Source organism: Sparus aurata, chromosome 16 (assembly GCF_900880675.1).
Source record: "Sparus aurata chromosome 16, fSpaAur1.1, whole genome shotgun sequence".
Classification (NCBI taxonomy): domain Eukaryota; kingdom Metazoa; phylum Chordata; class Actinopteri; order Spariformes; family Sparidae; genus Sparus; species Sparus aurata.
The window spans coordinates 19,045,172-19,065,362 of record NC_044202.1 but is presented as its reverse complement, the minus strand read 5'-3'; the positions used below and the strand labels follow the sequence as shown (position 1 = coordinate 19,065,362).

Genomic DNA, 20,191 nt, shown 5'->3' with positions numbered 1-20,191 from the left:
TATGATACAATTTTGAGAAATTCCCCTTAAATTTAGCTTTTCACTTACTGTGCATATAATCAGCATAATTTCATTCCCACTTCAAACCATGGCTCATTTTCTCCAGACTCACTGGAGGAGAGAATTGAGCTGTTGACAATTTTCTTTCAAATGTGGATTTCTTCAGTGATTTGAAATTCTTTGTGGAGAAATAGAATTTCCCATTTCTTCCAGCTGAATGCCTCTCAACATGTAACAAGGGCAGACAATGTGGGGAGTGCAGAAATGGCCAAACACAAAAAGGGGCCCTGAGAGTTCAGCACCTGCTTTTAGAAAAGAGACTCTCAGTGCCACTCTTCCCCCTAGATCCCCCACCCAGCCTATACCCTCTATTTTGGGGCTGGCTGAGTCTGTGTGTCAAGTTGTGCTGGGGAGTGATTACTGCTCCATTAGAGAAGGGGGGGTTTGCTCAAGCAGGAAGCTGGGAGATGTAGCTGCTTAAATTGGCCCACATCTACTGAGAGTGAGCAGCCTGGAAATTACGCCACCACCCCAAACCCTTTTCCATGAAAAAAACAAAAAACAAAAAAAACCAGCAGCCTCCACTGGTTCTCTGCATCTCTTCACTCAGGTAGAAAAGAGGGCTCTTCCAAAATATATCCTCGAGTCAGGTCACTGGACATGTTTTATTCTCACACTTTTTCTCTTCTCGTTATGTAGAAATTGTTCATTGATCAACTATCCTTTTAAATTTGAGCAAAACTATGTTGGATAAAACCAAAAAACCAAAAAAAACCAAAAAAACTGACTACGATGAAATCCAGGCTTGATGCATGAACATGATTTAAGATACTGGGATTTATTCAATTCAGAATTTTTGCAGCAGTACAATTGTACTTTTAATTAGATCTCAAACAGCAAATGTAGTTATGAAGCAATGAAGCTTCCTTGCCTCGGAGGGTCACTGACCTTTAGTGTTACACCCAGGACATTGATAGCATCTTTGACCTGGGGGTGGATGTTCTTTTGCATCAGCTCCTCACACACCCACAGACCAAGACTGCATACAGCAATGCACCTGAAAGAGGGAAGTTATTTTTCTAACGTGTCAGAATAAAACAGAATTCAAACCGTAAAACATGTACTCAGAAAAATATCTAATGATAAAAGTAAAGCACTGCTTTGTTGGTAAATAGCCTTTTAAGCATCACACTGAATTATCATGATTGTTAGTAAATACCCTGAATCCAGTAGGGTTTACATTTTTATAACGCATTCCTTTGTCAAACACGTTTACTTGAAAATAATACAATATATAGACAGTGTAACATTTCAAAAATAAGCATCACCAGTATTGTCAATCATACCTGGCTCCTTCACAGTGTTCCTTTGTTGCTGTCTCTAGCAGGATGTTGACCAGATAATCCTGAACAGAAAAGACAACATGTTAGGTTTACTACATGATCTCAAATTATAAGGCATCTCACTTCACATGATTTCCATAAAAATCTGAGACCTTTTGTTGCAACATTAGACTTAGGAGTCAGACTGAATCATTTTTAAGATCCTCATGTTCACATTTTGGGAAAGAATTTGAAAATGCTCATAATAAAAGGTGCCTTTCATCATACTTCTTATGATTAATCAACAATACAGTGAGCAGTTTTTGTTTCTAAATGTCTTTACTGAAATTATCCATTATGGTACCTGTTAACCACTTACTTTGATATCCTCATTGCTTACAATGATGTCATCAGAGCCAGAGACTCGCTGCAGTACTGGAATCTGGACGTAAATGTTGGGCAAACACACAAGGGAGCCCAGCATGGTCTGAGCCTCCATCCTTGGAGCCTGGCAGAGATAAAAAAAAAAAAACAAAACAAAAAAAACCAATTCATGCTATCATTAATTTCCTAGTGCTACATGAAAACAACCCTGTTCCAGGAAACAGGAAGGTTGTTATCTGGGGAAAAAGGATTGGAGGGATCCAACAGAATTAAGTGGCTCTTTATTCATGATTCTTGCTTATATTCAACAGAATCTCTTGACACATGGTAGGCATTGGGCAACAAAATGACTGATTAAATGCAAGAGGGATGCAGGTCTAAAGCAGGTTGTACATCCTGCTGCACCTGTTGAGCTGCTATTACCTTCAAAACAGATAATACATCCATGCTGGGAGAAATTATCTGCCAATCAAAACTGTGTGAAAGGACGCACAGTCGTGTTAATAAGAAGTGGTCTTCTAAATGGTCTTTACACAAAGTGGCTATGAATTGTTCCCAATCCAGCCAGTCATGCAAAATGTGAAATTATCAGTCATGAGTTTTGGCCATGAGAAGCAGGACATTATTGGTCACTGATATTGACTTAAAATAAATCCTAAAAAGTTGTGCATCCATAAAAATACTTAGTGGTTCTAATTTCTGTCGCAGTTTTACGGTCCTATATCAAAGTGCGTTAAATTGAAGAGTGAAGATCAACATGTATGAGGAGTATGGACGATTACATTCAAGTTTCTTTAAATCTTTGTTCCACAACAAGTAATGAAACACTTCAATCCAGAACATAAATATGCATATACTTAATAACTTTTTTGATTCAAGTTTGACACACGAAATGAATCTGAATGTTAAAAAACTGTGTTTGTGTACCTCTAAGGAGGCCGAGTTGAGAACGCAAGAAGCAGCAGTGATGAAATCTCCAATGAGCATGGTGAAGCCCGGCAGGCCGAGGAAGAAGAAACGTGGGGAGCAGGAACGGATGATGGTGTTCAAAACATCCTAATATCACACACAAACACACACAAATGTTACTAGGATTCAAACCATGATTTTCACATTGATAACTATCAACAACGGACTTGACTTGATACAGGAATAAACAGCTATCATCCATCAGAACCAAAACTTAGTATCTTCTACAATATATACACAGTTAGATTGGATTTAAGTAGTTGGTATGAGCACCGGGTCTTATAAGTGTAGGTGGAGTGGAGCAGTTATATTTTGTAAATGGGCCACCATGTGAGAGCTATGGCATGGAGAAAGCTTTTTCTTCAGGTAGGCTAAGCATTTTAAGTATGTTGAACAGGCACTCAACTGTACATGTCACTAAAGGACAGAATAGAAAAATAGAGTAGGAAAGAAAGAGGCGAGAAAGAGAGAGAGAGAGAGAGAGAGAGGCAGCAGATGGATTGTTCACAGAGGATAAGAGCGAGAATAAAAGACCTCAACTTTCGCGAGTTATGTGTATCCACACACACACACACACACACACAAGCGAACCTGTAATTAAAGCCGGAGACAAGGTATTGTTTTGCTGAGGTACAGGCGGCTCAGTGGCAGATGGGTGCTCTTTCAACATTGACATATGCTGTACTGTAGAGGGTTCTACACAAACCGCTCAAGTATGTACAGTGTCATACCATGCAAGAAAAGAACATAAAAAGCAACTGAGAGGTTTTACTTTCTTTATTTAGAAGGTGAAGCAGCAGAAAAGAGGTTGGTTTATTTGTTCTTTGTTGACAGCAGCAATATTCTTATTTTGGAAAAAAAAAAAAATATTTGTATGAGAATGTAGCATCCCAATAAGGCAGAGTGATTGTTCTCTCTTATCTGAGACATTCGCATGTGCATTTGTGTACAAAGTCAAGGTCCAGGCTAGAAACACCTGCCTTCTTGGCCATAAACTTGTGTAAATCGGACAGTTCAAACATCAGCCTGTTTTCGAGCTGAGCCGAGGGGCACCTTAGCAAACACACATGCACACAATTTCGCTCTCTCTGTCTCTCGCAATGACATTAATCACCTGAAGCTTTGGTAAACAGGGAATGCAGGTGAACAAAAGGAGAATAGAATAAACATGCAGAGGCAGTAAGTAGTAAGTCAAAAGCAACATGATGTACCGCATGTGGAAAATTGGTGGGAAGAGCTTAAGGATTGAGGGCCCATTTTACCCTCATTTTGTTCGTAATTGACCTCTGAAGCATAATGTGTGGTGCAGTCAGAGGTAATTAGCATGCAACAAACTGTTGCGTGATTGCCTGAAATGAGCATTTTAGAGGAGGGCACAAATACAGAATGCAAAGTGTTTTTTTATTGTATGTGTAAGTAGAGGGAACCTGATTTGAGGTGTGTGTATAGAAATGGGAAATGAGTCCCGCATGTGGCTGTGTGCTGGCAGTCGGAACAGCCCCTGTGTCAACAAAAGGTGCATTAACGTAACTCTGAATAGAGCCACCTCAGGCCTTTTTTATTTGGCCTCATCTCCAGGAAAGCACACGCTGTCCACCTGCTGGCCCTCTGGGGTGACAGGGTTCAGACTGGTATTACATCACCACACGTTACATTTGAAAATGTTTGTCTGACTTTCTAAACATGGACATTTCAAGTTTATTACAGGCAGATTACCTTGTCAACACCGCTATCATCACCGTGAATATTTTTGACCACCTTGAGTTTTCCCTTCACAAGCATTTAAGAAGGGATATTACCCATCTGCACAACTATGAGGTTAAATCAACAGCCACAGTTGTGGCTTAGGGGGTCAACTGTCACATTTTAATCTGGCAAGATATCAATCATACAAGACCCCTCGTTAAGATTAAAGAGGTTAAAATTTAACTAGTTTTGAGGGGAAATGCATGCAAGGAAAACGGTCTTCTTGTACCTGGCATTTCAGTTAGTTCGTGTAGGATTAACTGGTGTTCGAAGTGTATATATGCATAGCTGATTATGAAATTAACAAATGTATTTGTATGCACAGTCCAGACATAGACCTATTAGATATATTACTGCTATTGTGCTCTGGTCATGCCTTTGTCGGACCAGTGACCAGGGGATGGACAATAGCCCTGACTTTGGCACTCTCCTTCAGCTGGAAGGAGATTTCTTCCAAGGGAACTGTCATTTTCCACAAAGCTTTAGGGCCACAGCAAATAATTATTTTTAAAAACAAATTAATTTCATGATCATTTTCCCAATTAATTGAGTTTTTATATGATGTCAAATTGGGTTATGGGACATTTTAATAAGCTTTTTCCAGAAAGCTACATCTTCAAAATGCTTATTTTGTCCAACTAACAGCCTGAACGCAAAGACACTTCTTTGACTGTCACAAGTGACAAAGAATCCTGACAAAAATTATATATATATATATATATATATATATATATATATATATATATATATATATATATATATATATATATATATATATATATATATATATATATATATATATATATATATGTATATACACACACACATTCAGATTTTTTTGACAAATTGTTGAATTAATGGAGAGGATTAGCACTGGGATTCCCTTGTTGTCTATTAAACATGGCTGGTCAGTTTTTTGTTTTATTTTATTGATAAAACAGGCAGTTTGCCTCAGTCTGTAATCTAGAATATTTTAAATGTACAATTCAAACTGTGTGTTAATTCATCTTTAACACAAACTACATGTTTAACCAATTCATTTGTCAGATTTGATGTTTTGCAGACCAGCCTCTACTGATGACTACTTGATGATGTAAGCTAATTGAAAAAATTGTGCATGAAATAAAAAAGATTTAAAAAAAGATTTAAAAAATTACATAAATGTATGGCTGATTTTCAAAAGTGTATGTTTTTTCCTTTTTTTGGGCAGGGTGGGGGTTGTGGGTGAAGGCAGAGAGGAAGAAGGAGGGGGAGAGTAAGAGCCACTTTCTTATGTTAAGCAGGCGTGCGGCTGTCCTCTATTGTGTGGCGTGAGGACTCTTTTCTCTGGCCAATTTGAGCATGCTTCAGTGGCCAGCCTGGCTCTGGCCCCCCGACGCATTATACAGAGCCACAACAAAAGCTGGAGAATGTTGCCTCAGTCCCTCTCTGTGCCCCCCTCATTGCTCTACTCTACACTACGTTCCCCAGACTCCCCTCCCGCTCCTTCACACACTTGCATACACACAGGCAGGCAGGCAGGCACGCAGGCAGGCCAGCCTACTCTGGGCCCCCGGCCGACGTGTCAGTCTAACAGAGCGCGACAGACGTCAATCCTTAATTAATCACGTATACGCGGCGGGTGCTCAAAACATTATTTAACGACATGGAAAACATTCTAATAAGCTTGTCGCACTGCCAAGGCGCAATAGAAACCCAGCCAGGAGGGCACACACACACACACACACACACACACACGCATCCAAAACACCCCCCTCACACTTTTATCCCGGTCCTTTGTTTTGGGGGACTCCATTCATCTCCACTCAGCTTCGTCTGGATGGAATGGAGCAAGGCCAAATTTAAAAATGAGGTAGGGTGTGGCTAAAGGACGAGGAAGATGCCAAAACATCAAAACATTCTTCATCACCACTGGTTGGCATGCAGTTTTCATTACCAGCTGAAATGAAGCCTCAACAGTCTGAGATTGGCACAGCATATGTATGACCTGTCTCAGTTAAAATATCTGGAATAAGAACTGGCACTTTACACATATTTGGTGTAGATAATAAACTTAGGGATTACCTGAATTACATCAAGAAACAAAATCCAACAGAATAAGAATCACTGACTTACATCACAGAGGAAAAAGTAGATGGCAATTTGCCCACTACAAAGCCTCTTTTTCCAGTTTTTAAACAGTATACATGTACATTGCATGAGTTTGACTGGTGCGCCATCTGTTGGTGAAAATTATAACAACTGGCAGCCTAACTGTAGGTGCCACCTGCTGGCTGTACCTGGTCGTCACTGCTAATGCCCTTATGCATGATGTGGTAGAGGTGCACCATGAATTCACGGTTGGGGAGCACGTCCTGGTGCCTGGTCATCATCTCACAGATCAGCTTGTATGCCTGCAGCTTGCCAGCCTTGTACTCAGCGGACAGCATGGTGGCCTGAGGAGGAGAGGGACGGGCTGAGGTCAGTATCATTGTGGGGAACTGAAGACTTGGACATGTTAAGCATCTATTTTTTTTTTTACAGGGGTGGTGCAAGTAACTGATCAAATGTTCCGGTGAAAGCCACTGGATTCACTTTCAGCCAATGTGTATATAATGTGACCACAGTTGCTTATCTCAATCAGAGAGGCACATTATCCATTGAGTTTGACTTAAATATGCCACATATGCCAACTATGTTAGTCAGGTTTATTACTTGTTGATGCTGCTGGGAATGTAATCAAACACAACACATGTTTACAAAAGCTAAATATATTAATGATCTGCAGCTAATGATTATTTCTATTGTAGATCAATTTGTTGATTATTTTCTCAATTAATCGATGATGTGTTTGTTCTATAAAATATAAAATCTTATATAAAATCTTAAATGAAGTGTTCCCTAAAACCCGAAGACAAAGTCCTCAAATGTTTTGTTTCGTCCACAATACAAAATCATTAATTTACTGTGAAAGAGAAGCTAAGAAACAAGAAATAATCACAATTTAACTGGAATCAGAAAATGTTATCATTTATTTAAAAAAAAAAAACACTACTCAAACAACTTAATTAAAAAATAGTTGATTTTATAATTTATTAGTTGGCAAATAGTTGATAAATCGTTGCAGCTCTAATGCTACATACACCATGCTGTAGAATGTGACAGAAATGATTAGTCTGCATGCTGTGTGCCTACTAAACTATAAATCACTTTATATCTAACCTTAGTTGCTTGGTGGCATTTTGCACATTTTTCATGTTAAAAGTATTCAATCATTGTGAGTGTTGTTTTCTTAATGTTGTCTGTTGTGTTGTTGATACCCGAAAGAGCCAAGAGGCCAGCATTCGAATTGGAGGGATGAAGGCAGGCTGGGGAGGAGAGGACTGGTTGTCAACACTGATCCCAAGATTGTCCCGGATCTGTAAGCATATGTTCAATTTCTGTAATTAAAAAGAACATCAAGTGAAAAAAAAAGATAAATATGGTGGTTGTTTTTGCCCCTCCATCTCACCTTGCAGAGCTTGTGCCAGAGCTCATAGAGATAAGAGAAGACCTTGGCGTGGATTTTGGGGCAACGGATGTTGTTGACATCTCCCAGGATACCTAAAATCCTCCTCCACAGGACGAAGGCTGAATCAGCATGCCAACCAGTAAGGGTCCCACCCGCAATGATGCTGACATCATCAGCCAGACACTCACTACTGTCTGCATGATCAGAGAGAGAGAGTTTGGGGTGATTTGGGTTAGAGAATAAGTAATTTGGTTCATTTTTTGTAGTTGCTGATACTTTATACAAAGTGAACTATGTTCATAGAGGACATGCGATTCAGTCAACAAATGCACATCTTTCCTAAAAGCATTTCAAATGACTTCACTATAATACATTTATGTTTAAAAAAACTCTCAAAGGCATCCTGTTACTGTTAGAGCAGTTATTGACCAAATCCTAGCCACACTGTGCATTTTCCCAAATGCATTAAAGCACTAAGATCCTTGTCCAGTGAAACAGATCAAAGCGCTGAAACATTTTTGGGAAAACAAGCACAAGTCGCATGCATCAGCCAAATTAACTGAATCATAAGAGGACAGTGCCACCCAGTGGGAAAAACAAGAATGACAGGGAGTAGTTCAGGCCTGGAAAAGAGAGAGATGTTGAAACTATGGATAATGAAGCAGATCTGAGGTGATTATTAAAGGAATGATTTTCCTGCTCTTGGATTGCTGTGTACAAATAAAATAAGATATAGAGTAATGTACTGTATGTTTGGTTCAAACTGAGTAATTGAACAGGATCTGCCATCTGTGAGAATGTAAAGAAACGTGGATGGATGGGGGTGTAATGTTAGTAAAGGAAGTCAAGGAGGAAAATATAGAGCATAGATAGTCAATGGTAAATGAGGACTCTATGGTCTATATGATGAGTAGCAGCTGGGGAGCAGTACCCAAGTGGTGAGGCATGTGTAAGACAGACTGATGCATGGTGTCATCCAGGGGGCAGTCCCGTGGGCACTCTGTGTGCACCAGCAGGGCTGGTGAGGCGGGCGGGTTCTGGGGATAGTGGTAGTGGTTGTGGTGGTGGTGGGACGGGGGTGCAGAGTGGGGAGGGTGGGCACACGCAGGACCTATAAACAACAACGGGAAAGGGATAAAACTGGGTTTGAGGAAGGGAGCAAGGGGATAAAGGAAGAGCGACAACTTCATGATGATCACGATGTGGGGCAAAACAGACAAATTCACATACAGGGGTGGGAGGGGCAGAGTTGAAACACAATCTCTCCATCTATAATCATAATGGAGGAAAGAGGAGAGGATGGGGTAAACCTTTGAAAGTGCTCTTTAAATAAAGATAATTATTAAAACCTGAGGGGATAATTATTTTCCAATCAAAATACATATGTCTACAATCAACATATAGCACAGCTCTGACTAAATCAACCTGTACACTACAGGTCATTTTCCCTTCACAACATTCAAAATGGCCAACACACAAGCCGTCAGCTGGATTGAAAAGATTAAATAGTTTAGCCAGAGAGGTACTGTAGCAGATACTGACATGCTGGTTAAGTTTCCTTACTAGGCCACACTACCATGACGAATCCATCAAGGTTACTATAGACTCTAAAAATTATTGAACCATTTCAGCTCATTTTGACTCTGTGCTGAATGTTTACAAGGGATTGCTAGGTAAGATTGTTTTTTTAATAAATATGACAGTATCTGCTGTCTTGGCTGAATACAATTATTTGAGGTAGTCTCTATGACTTCTCTTCTGTTATTCATAGTTTCTAGTTGATCGATTACACTGAACCAAAAAGTTAAAAAGCCATAGAAAAGATATTACCTAAATTTACCTCATTGTGCATTTCTCTCTAATTGACCCTCAGTAGCTTCTTTATAACATCCTCTTGGTCTGCTCATCAACTATAAAAGGCCAAGTTCTTATCTATTGTTATTCTGTTATAATTCATCGATGGATAGAAATACATCTTGAATAATACCACAAAGTAGAAATCTGTTTCTGCTGCTCAGGGTTGAGTGTTTATCAGCTCTAATACCTGCTAGAGCTTCATTGTGACTGAGCAGAAGACTCCCCTGGCTCTGGGGGTCAGCTGTCACGTCCATGTGGGCTGACTGTGTGGACTGAGTGTCAGCCTCCTCATCAAAGGCCTGCCAGGTAACCTCAGCTTCATTGAGGCAGCCGTTGGACGTCTCACTGCTTATACTTTCACCTAGGCAGGGCGAGTAAATGAAGTAGGTAAAGGACAAAAATAGTGTGAGAAGATATAAAGAGGAGATGGCTCTGTATGGATACATGACTATTTACTTTTAATCCATAAAAAGAGTAGGCATCACTTGATGCTTAAGTGTTTGATTTATCTGATGAATTTCCAAAATTTTAAAACAGAGATTCTTCATGTGCAACACAATGAAAACAGAGCTACATGGATATTCCATCAATTATCATTAAAAAAAAAAAAAAATCGATGAAGTTATCACTAACTTTTCTCTCTGAGCTTGGGTCTTGAGTAGTTCGTATGTCCCTCAGTGTTGCACTCTGTCTCAGATGGACTGCTGCTACGCCGGATGAGGATCTAGGAATACAGAAACAAACATTAAATGAGAGACACTTGAAGGGGCAAAATCTTATTTCCTTACTTTGATATAATATTACAGTACAAGATGATTCTTCTTACCACTGGTGGCTCACTGCTCTCTCTCCTCCCCTCAGATGTCCTGCTATCAGAGCCACAGGAGGTAGGGGAGTACTCTCTCTTCTGGGCTGAAGAGCAACAGGGGATATTAGAAAAAGGGATCGTTCTACTACTGCCTTTATGTCCTTGAATTATATTAGACAGACAAACATTTTTTATATCCTGCCAGTGAGAATTGATGAGGACTTCAAGGCCAAATCTGGCTCTTTACAACTCTTTTAATTTCCTTACGATAAATGACAATATATTTACTAAACTCAAAGAGGTGATTTTGGAAAGGTTTCTATACTAATTTTTGTTTATTTGGTCTAACATGACCATGCCTTGACAATAAAGGTACGTTAATAGATTAAAGAGTGCCTTGGAGTTTTCTTCAGTATTAAATATAGTCTTCTATAGTACTGTTTTCAAAGGGGTATATGGCCAGGATTAGCAAATTGTCACATTCTGTTTTATTTCTGTTGGGTTTGTAATACAACAGATTAATAAAAAAATGATATGTCACACACAGGAATACACCCTGGTTGCCTGGTATTCCCATATCCTCTCTATAGGTGATGAACTTAATCCTTGAATAAAATCTCCAATCTTTAACTTCATGTATAAAACCAAGTCTGCTTTCAAAATTCACAGTATTGATAGGTATTCATCAAAGGTTTGCCTCAAATTGTAGACCACGGCCTAATACTATTCCACCACTTCTAACTATCGTCTTCACACCTATGACATCTAACCCAATGTCAACAAAGGCAAAGGCCTAACCCTAATTGGCAAATTTGTTTTTCTGTTTTTATCGAGGTACCCGATGGCTTACATGTACCTCTTCTTAACACAAGTCATTGTCAGGGATGTTATTTCCCTAGAGAAATGTGGGGTAGATACATTCAGTTTGCAATTGTATACACTGTACCTGGTAAGGTTTCAGACAGTTGTTGGGTGATGTCTGAGGTGCTGCTGCTACGTGGCAGAGGGCTCTCCCCTCCGCCCAGCTCCTCCTCCCCCCCACATTCTGACAGCTGACACTCCTCCACATCTGACAGACAAGATAAAGAAAAGAAATAACATAGTTAGGCAGAGCTACAGTACCGCACCAAACAAAAAAACTGTTACACAAACCTTTTAAGTCAACACAACAAGAGTAACTTGCTTTTTTTAGGGATTTGAAGACACTATATAGATGAAGTTTTAATATATTAATGACATCATTGGTGAGAAATTAGGACATGCACACATGCAGTGGTGACACACTCATACTCTTGCTGTAGACTCTATTTCTACACATTGCCAGGCTGTCATATGGGTTTTTTTCAATAGCCAGCCCAAGACAAGTTCCTGTTAAATCATAAACCTCTCTGATCCAAATACTGTCACATCAGACACAGAAACCGGTTGTGTATGACAGATAGTGATTGATGAATGGAAAGACTGGGCAGAGGTCACAAACACACAAACACATGCAGCTCTCAGAACACACTTTACCTGAGAGTCTGTGAGAGCAAGCAGAGTTACCAGAAGAGATACCAGGCAAGAAAGAGCTCACAGTGTGGAGCAGCATAGGAACGCTTTTAGTAGTGGGCAAAGCCTCGTATAGATGAACACAGTTGCTGATGGACTGGCTTCGCTTAGCTTCCATCAGGGAAAAAGAAGAGGAGGAAGAAGAAAGAGGGTAGAAACAGAATAGAGGTAGAGGGAAGAAGACAGTATTAACAGCAGGTACAATAAAGAAGAGCAGGCCAAAGTTTGACCTGAATATGAGAAAATAATTTTAGAAAAAAAGACAGCTGGGGCTCTGATTAAAGAATTGTAATCACATTCTTACCAGAAGAAAATACATTATTAAAACAAAATGAGGGCTGGGCGATATGGCCTTAAAATAAATACTGCATATTTTTAGGCTATATTGACATTTTTGATAAATAATCATGAGTTTTGTGAATATAATGACTCACTGGGTGAAGGCAAGTATTAAAACAACAGTCTGGCAAGTTTACTGTAATGTAGCCTTTAAAACAGGAAAAGAAACAACACTTATGCCATATCACCATATGGCAAAATTGAAAACCTAAACATACAGTCTCAAATTACGATGACAATTTAATATCTATATAATTTCCAGCCCTCAACCAAACTCATTTTGAAGTCACTGAAACAAGTTTGTTGCATGCATTGATACTGGATAGGGATGTAACCAGTATCATTACATTACATCAACTAGGCTACAATTAAGTATATAAAGAAAACTATGAGGGTAGATTGACTTTATAAATGAATTCCATGATTAACTAAGTAAAAAAAATAGAAAACAGTGAGACAAGTCTATGTATGAACGTTGGATGTGAACTGAATGTGTCACAATGTCTATAATTTGCAAGCAGCCACTAAATGCACCATGTGGAGCGCAGTCAGTCAACAGAAGCAGGCAGCAGTTTCCTGCATGCTCACAGTCAGACAAAACTCAAGTTGAAACGGGATGGTTGTGGATATAATGCATGTTTACGCAGGTTTTGTCATTCTGGGTGTGGACCGATGGTAATGCAGTGGTGGCAGCAGGTTGGTGGGTGGCTGGATGGATTGGGACTGTGGATGTTTGTACTGCAGCTTTTAACTTCAGAATTACTAGACCCCCTAATACTGACTATTTGTGTAAGATGCAGCATCACACTGACACTTGCTCAGACGAGAGCCTAAATGATACTGAATGATAATATTGACATTTGAGAGGTTGAAAATAATAATTAACTTTATTTATAAAACACCTTTTGAAACAACGTTTTCACGTGCTTTACATTGGAATTTTATAATCAATACAAATCAAGTAACAAACAAAAAACTGGAAAAAAACAGATTAACAATTAAAGAAAAGTTTAAAAATATTTGAAATAAGACATCATTTTTAATTGTTTTACAGGTGAAAATAAACTACTCAGAGGTATCTGGTGGACGCACTTAAGAATAGAGACACTGTTTCTAAACGCCCTCAAAGACACGGTATCTTTGGCATTTCTGTAGGGGTGTCACGATTCTCCAAATCCTTGATTCGATTTTCAATTTGAACGTCACAATATGATCGTTTCTTGATCTTTTTTTGTTTCGTTTATTTAGCACAGATGGCAATGCTGTTGTTGGACTAGTCCTGGAACATTGGTTTTCATTTGTTTGCAATATACCACACTAAGGCCTTATCGTTAAATTCATATCATTTATAGACAATATAAATGTAACAATAACTTTTCTCACCGATCAACTGGAAACTATAAATAACAGAAGAAAAGTCACAGAGAGAACCCATTTTTTTGTAACTGCAGTGTGCACTCTTCACAGCAGAGGTCACTCAAGTTCACATCAAAACATCCAATATGTGGTGACATATATACACATATATGTTGTGGTTTTCTCAGTTAAATCCACGTATGTGTGATGCCTGAGAGATGTTCTACCATATTTGATGTGTTGCCTGTGGACGCGCATGCTACACGCGCATAGCAAGCAGACAGTGGTGAGGTAAAATGTGCAGGTTGGTCCTTGTTTTTTTTTTGGCACACACTGGTGTAGCAAAAATGGACTACCCTCATTAAAAAGGATGGGAAAACCTGCGTCTCTGCTGCAATGCCTGATCCAATGTAAACCCATTCGCTGTGCTATGATATACTGTGTTTTTTTATCCTTCTTGGCTCGCCTGCCAGATGTGACATTGGGTCCGGGCTAAATCCTCGATTCCACCTTCAATTTAGAAGGCCTAAATTGTGACGTCATTTCGATCGATATCTGACTTACAATCGAGATTGCGACACCAATAGCGCAAATCCTTGTTGCTTATTGTCCGACATATATGCCAAAATATGATAGAGATGCTGTGCATCTGTTTTGTACCTTTTGTCATTTGATTTATGGGTCAGGCTAAAGTTTAGACTGGTACAGCTTACTCTGACCATGCTCATAGAGATGATAGTGATAAAATTAAAAGATGAAATATGATATAGCCCTTAAACTAAACACATTTTTGTGGCTAAGCATACTGCTCCACCAAATCTGGTCTTAAATTTACTTTTTTTTCTTAAAAATTAATTAACCATAAACACTGGGCTATGCTAAGCTATATGCTGTGTATTACTAATGTTTCTTAAAGTTGTGAATTTAATTGTTATTTATTCAGGACAAAGGGGAATGGGGTGACTTTGTCTTTAGGATGCTTTAGTTGAATGTTGCAACTAAACACAGTAAAAGAATTAACTGTGTACAGGCCAAACCTACAACATTGCACCTTATTTCTGTCTAAAGGATATAAACTAATGGTATTATAATTCTAACACCAATTAGTAAAGGTATAACTGATTATCATCCCAGCAATGACAGAGTGAGAGCTTGTTCAACTGGGTCTCTGTAGTTGGAGAAGCTTAATGAGTACCATAATGAAATATCCAGGTTTACCCTATTATCAAGACAAGATCTCAAAACAATATTAGTTTGTATTTGCATGTGCAAGTGCAGCCAAGTTTTGACAGTTGTCAAAATGAGGCATTGCCATTGTGTGTGGATAGCACTTCAGGCTTAATCTCAAAGAGAGCAATGAAAGAGGAGAGTTCTATTCTCTGCTTTCGGCACACTTTAATTATGCCTTTCAGTGAGAGAGAGATACATCGTCTCTGCTACAGCTCACCACTGCTTCCCATTTATGCATATTAATGAGCATTAATTACACTCTTAATGAAACTATCAAAAACTGCCGTGCAATTGATGTGTGTGGGTCTTCTCTTGAGGAGTAGGGAGGAGGGCTGTCGGCTCTTTGAAGATCAATGTGGGAGAAATCCAATTAGGCCAAAGAAAGGGAAGGGAATTTGAAGCGGTAGTGTTTAATGTCCATCTTTGCTTGCATGCAGCTACAAACAAATAGACTAACAGAATAGGTGCATTAACAAGCACACACACACAAACACACCTCTTCTAAGACTTCATCCTTCAGGCACAGATACATCTGCTCCTAGCTCAACAAGCTCGTCATTTTAGTCCGTTGGTGGTAATTAGAGGGGTGGAAGGCCAGGGAAGAAAAAGGGATCGTCTCTGTCTTTTATCCTCTACATTAAGATTGTGTCTAGACTAAATTAAGTCGAGCAAGACAGGCATTGCAGCTAGTTACTAACTCTACTGCCTTCCAGCTCAACTTATAATTAGCCTGCCACATTCCTATCCGATAAGGGCTGTTTGCAGCGACTGAATTGAGCTAATGACAACGAGTGTCCAAAGCTGGCCTTTGACATGCCGTTGGGGGGGGGGGGGGGGGGGGGGAGATTGCGCTGTATGCCTGCAATCGAAATGACATAGAAACATGTTGACATTGGCCAATGACATATGAGGGGAACAATGGGGGCCATCTGCTGGCCTCTTTGTCTTTTGCGTTGGGCCTTTCAACGACACCTGGGCTGGCATACACACAGACCTGTCTGAAGGCTTACACAGGCAGTCAATATGTCTGATAGACCCTGTGAGCTGAAGCTTTGCTCCACAAGCTTATCAGTGCTGTGTTGTTGGCCTACACAAAGCAAGAAGATTAACACAGCATGGCTACAAACTAGTACATACAGGCGGAGGCTCTCATAAAAGCTGTCCCTTTGTATTTTATTTATGGTCTTTGATGGTATAGTGACTGTTATCACTGATACTACAGGTACTTACCGGAGGCCTTCTGTCGGACGTTGTTACGGGCTTTCTCTACACCAGGAGCTCCGGATGTAGTGGCAGAGCGTATCCTCATGGGCTCCTGAACGCCTGGCCCACCCTGCTCCCCTTGGTTCCTCCAGCTCAGTGAGAAGGAACGTGCCACTGCTGCCGCCTTCTGGGAGTCCTGGATCACTCCTGACATGCAGAGAACAACACCTGATGATTATTTAGGTGTCAGTGTACAAGTTATTATTATAATCAAGCAACTAAATATTTGGATCTCACCTGACAAACAAGATACTTTACTGTGGCTTTAAGCAATACAGATTGCCTTAAAGGATGATTATGGTTATGATGTTTTAGTTTTAAAAAGGTCATTTGAATAAAACACTCCACACACTGCTTTTAAAATCACTGTCTGGTTGCCCATTTCTCTTCACGTGCATGTGCAGCATGGGTAATATCTGAACTAGCTTAAGCTTGTGGTCAAGTGCAAACTTAAAGCTCAGATATGTAAAATGTGAACATTTTTGTCTTTTGCAGGAAGGCAGCAGGGCACACTGATGGATGGAAGGCCAGAACATATTTGTCACTGCTGTAATGTTTAGCCAGCAGTAAAATACCCAAAAGATGGAAGACAAAAATTCACATTTGAAAAGCTGGGAAAAAGAGAATGCATTGCTTTGTCCCTCAAAAGATCCACAGAATTAATCAAGTAACTGATAGTTAAATTGTTGTTGATTAATTTTCTGGTGGTAGACTAATCAATCAATTGACTAATTGCAGTACTAAACACATGTTTAAGAGTCTACATTTATTTGAGCAAGAGGTCATAATGTAGGAATTACCTGACATCCATTCAGAAAATCTGTCACACATCTATAGATATATGTCCACAAACTATAGCAGAATCTATCAAGTCAGTTATTTGAATACATATAATAAATAGTGCTAAGAACTCAAGTCAAAAAAGGTATGCTAGCATAACTTCATTGCGGTTATGTGCCTCTGTGCACCAGTCAAGTTGCTATCTCTGAGCTATGGCGTTGCGAAAAATGGCAGGGACACTTTTTTCACATTATTGTGCTTATGATATAAAATGTCATAACTTCATCTTATTTATTAGAGCCGACCAAAACATAATTTGGCTGATTTAGTAGCCCGATATTGGCATATCACAGATATACCTGTATCAGCGTTTATATTGTCAATATCATCTGATATAGAAAAAACTTTGGGGTTTAAAAAACACAATGCAGAAAAAGATGCTGTTTGGGAAGGTTTGTAACAATCAAATTTCGTGTTAATTGTTTCAATGCACTGCTGTCATTTAAGAAAAATAAAAATGTGTTAATCAGAAAATCATCCTGCCTACATTACATATCTTTGTCACAAGTGTTTAAGGGATCACGGTGAAAAATATGTTTTTATAACCAATAAATTAATATTGAAATCTGTTCCTTCTTAATATAGGTATCAACCCTGAAAAACTGCATATCCATTGTGCTCTTGTATTTGTGGAAAATGTTGTCATTATTATCATATGAATTGTCTAGCAATAGTCATAAAAGTGTTTTGTGAGGTCACAGAGACCTTGACCTCTGAAAAACAAAATCTTAACTGTCTAGTGGATCCAAGTGGTCCAAGTTGATGTTTGCACCAAATTTAAAGAAATTCCCTCAAAGTGTTCTTGAGAGAAGTATGGGACAGACAGATGGACAATACAGAATACCAAATGCTACCATGGCTATCTCCAGCGCATATGTATAGTACACTGACCTGAACAGTTACCAAATCCAGAATAAAATCCATCTAATCATGATTTCTTCCCCTCCCTTGTTTTCACTCTCACCACGTCCTCTCTGCTTCTTCTCCTTCTGTTCGCTGAGTTTGTCCAGAGGCAGGTTAGACATGTCCAGGCCATAGACAGAGCGTGCCAGCACAGCCGTTAGCGAGTCCATGATGCTGGCCCACTCTGTCACCAGCTCCTCCCAGCAGGTAAGAGAGGACAGCACTGCCAGCAGCTCGTCCCATAGCTCCCGGGAGATAAATACGCACAAGTTGGCTCGCACCCATGCCACGATGATGGTCTGAATGCAAGATGAGACGGGCAAGGATGAAATAGCAATGACAGACACAGTTGTAGCTAGGAATTCCAGCACCTGATCAGATGTGACAGCAGAGTTCTCACACAGATGCATAGAATTTGGTATAGTATTCCTTTGCCTTTTTGTCAACAACCAACAATACATTCAAGACACACACACACACACACACACACACACACACACACACACAGGCAGGCACACACACACGCACACAGGCAGGCACACACGAGCATGCACCCCCCCCCCCCCACATATTCACACTCACTCCCTCATCGTTTCCCATATAAATTAAATAGCTTGTATATCAGTTAATGTTAAGGGGCCCACACACTGCCCAGACTCAAACCAATGGTCAACTGCCTTTATCCGACCACTTCGTTGCCTCTCGTCTGACCAATTGGGCAGAAAAGTTGCATTGAAACATACCGCCTTGACCGCCAACTAAACAGTAGCGTGTACGTTCTGCGCTTGCGCGAGATGCAATAAATCTCCTTAACATCGGGTGGCACTAGTCTTGTGCCAGTAATCCAAAACATGAAAACAGGAAATGACGGAATGGAGTGCAGACCATAGATTATCAGAGAAAAACAAAGCACACACAGTATTGGCTCAGTATTCGTTTGACCTGAGAAGACGTTTGTGGAATACAATACTTGGCATTACTTGAAAGATCATTATGGCGTTGTCTGCTCTCATGCTCGTTATTATACAAAGACGTGATTGATTCGCTAGCACACCGCCAATCAGAATGGTCATTAAACAGCTAGCAGACAACCAATCAGAGTATCTGATGTTGTACAATCCCCCAACCGCCAACACTCTCAGACTTTGCAACTTCCAACACAGCTAAACACACCAAACAGGTTTGTTTCTGAACTCGTCCTAGTCTCCCCAAACGTTTCAGACATTTGGGCCAGTGTGTTCCTGCATTAAAACTAAGCACCTGAAGACCTACCCTAAAGAGTATAGATGCTAAACTTTCAGCAAAGCTGTCTTTTCTTTGGTTTTCCTGTGGCCTCTTCATCACTGCCTCTGTGATCCTCAGCAGTACCTGCAGCATCTGCTCCCTGCATAACACAGACAGCAAATAACAAGTGTCAACCAAAGGCAAGGTTTAAAGGCATGAAGAATCCTGATAAATGTAAGAGCCATGAAGGAATGACTGGAAAAATCTTGCACATGTATCTGACTAATTCACTGACCATGTCTGCGTATTCATCGTGTGCTCCATGATCATGTGCCTGTAAATGCTGAGAACACCCTTGCACACCTCAACCTGGTTATCTAGGAGTTTAGGTACATCCTGGCATGGCTCCAACAGGAACACATTGGAGGAGTTGGTCAGGAACACCTACACACATGAAAACGGAGCCAAGATGAAAAAAACAGCAAAACAAAAAGATGAAATAAGGAAACAGTAATGATAAACAAAGGTCATACCATAAATTCTTCTGAATCTAAGCACAAAATGCTGTGACTTCAGGATAAATCATAGACACATACCTGTAGTGTGGACTGGATACCAGCCTTCACATCCCTGTTCTGCTCTTCAGTGAGAAAGCCCCGATTGATGGCACTGCTGAATGAGTAAGTCCTCCCCCAGCTGGACGTCCGTCTGTGGCCATGACTCTGTAACGTCTGGCAGAAGATAAGGCAGGACAGTTGATTGGGCAGTACACCAATGACAGATACTATACTCATACAATATATAATAGAGAATGTAATGTCGCATTATTTTTTTAAAATTAAAATCTCAAAACTTTTAACGAATACATCTAAAATATTTTTCAATTTCAAAAGTAAAACTTAACTTACT

General features: G+C 39.8%; 1 protein-coding gene across 6 annotated transcripts in view; it reads right to left on the bottom strand.

The window, feature by feature from the left end:
- The window catches only part of ralgapa2 (Ral GTPase activating protein catalytic subunit alpha 2), a 96,154-nt gene that overhangs the window by 44,500 nt on the left and 31,463 nt on the right, over nt 1-20,191 (bottom strand). For 4 of the 6 annotated variants that reach the window (XM_030443652.1, XM_030443658.1, XM_030443653.1 and 1 more), the window contains exons 12-29: nt 19,879-20,013; nt 19,578-19,726; nt 19,331-19,442; nt 18,120-18,357; nt 16,283-16,462; nt 12,092-12,238; nt 11,523-11,645; nt 10,595-10,680; nt 10,402-10,492; nt 9,956-10,129; nt 8,843-9,022; nt 7,912-8,105; nt 7,721-7,819; nt 6,701-6,856; nt 2,634-2,762; nt 1,702-1,830; nt 1,347-1,405; nt 949-1,057 (exon numbers count right to left, since the gene is read on the bottom strand). In XM_030443652.1, coding sequence (XP_030299512.1) covers nt 949-1,057; nt 1,347-1,405; nt 1,702-1,830; nt 2,634-2,762; nt 6,701-6,856; nt 7,721-7,819; nt 7,912-8,105; nt 8,843-9,022; nt 9,956-10,129; nt 10,402-10,492; nt 10,595-10,680; nt 11,523-11,645; nt 12,092-12,238; nt 16,283-16,462; nt 18,120-18,357; nt 19,331-19,442; nt 19,578-19,726; nt 19,879-20,013 — 2,490 coding nt within the window. The remainder of the gene's footprint in view (nt 1-948; nt 1,058-1,346; nt 1,406-1,701; nt 1,831-2,633; nt 2,763-6,700; nt 6,857-7,720; nt 7,820-7,911; nt 8,106-8,842; nt 9,023-9,955; nt 10,130-10,401; nt 10,493-10,594; nt 10,681-11,522; nt 11,646-12,091; nt 12,239-16,282; nt 16,463-18,119; nt 18,358-19,330; nt 19,443-19,577; nt 19,727-19,878; nt 20,014-20,191) is intronic. The other 2 variants (XM_030443657.1, XM_030443655.1) reach the window with 2 other exon arrangements.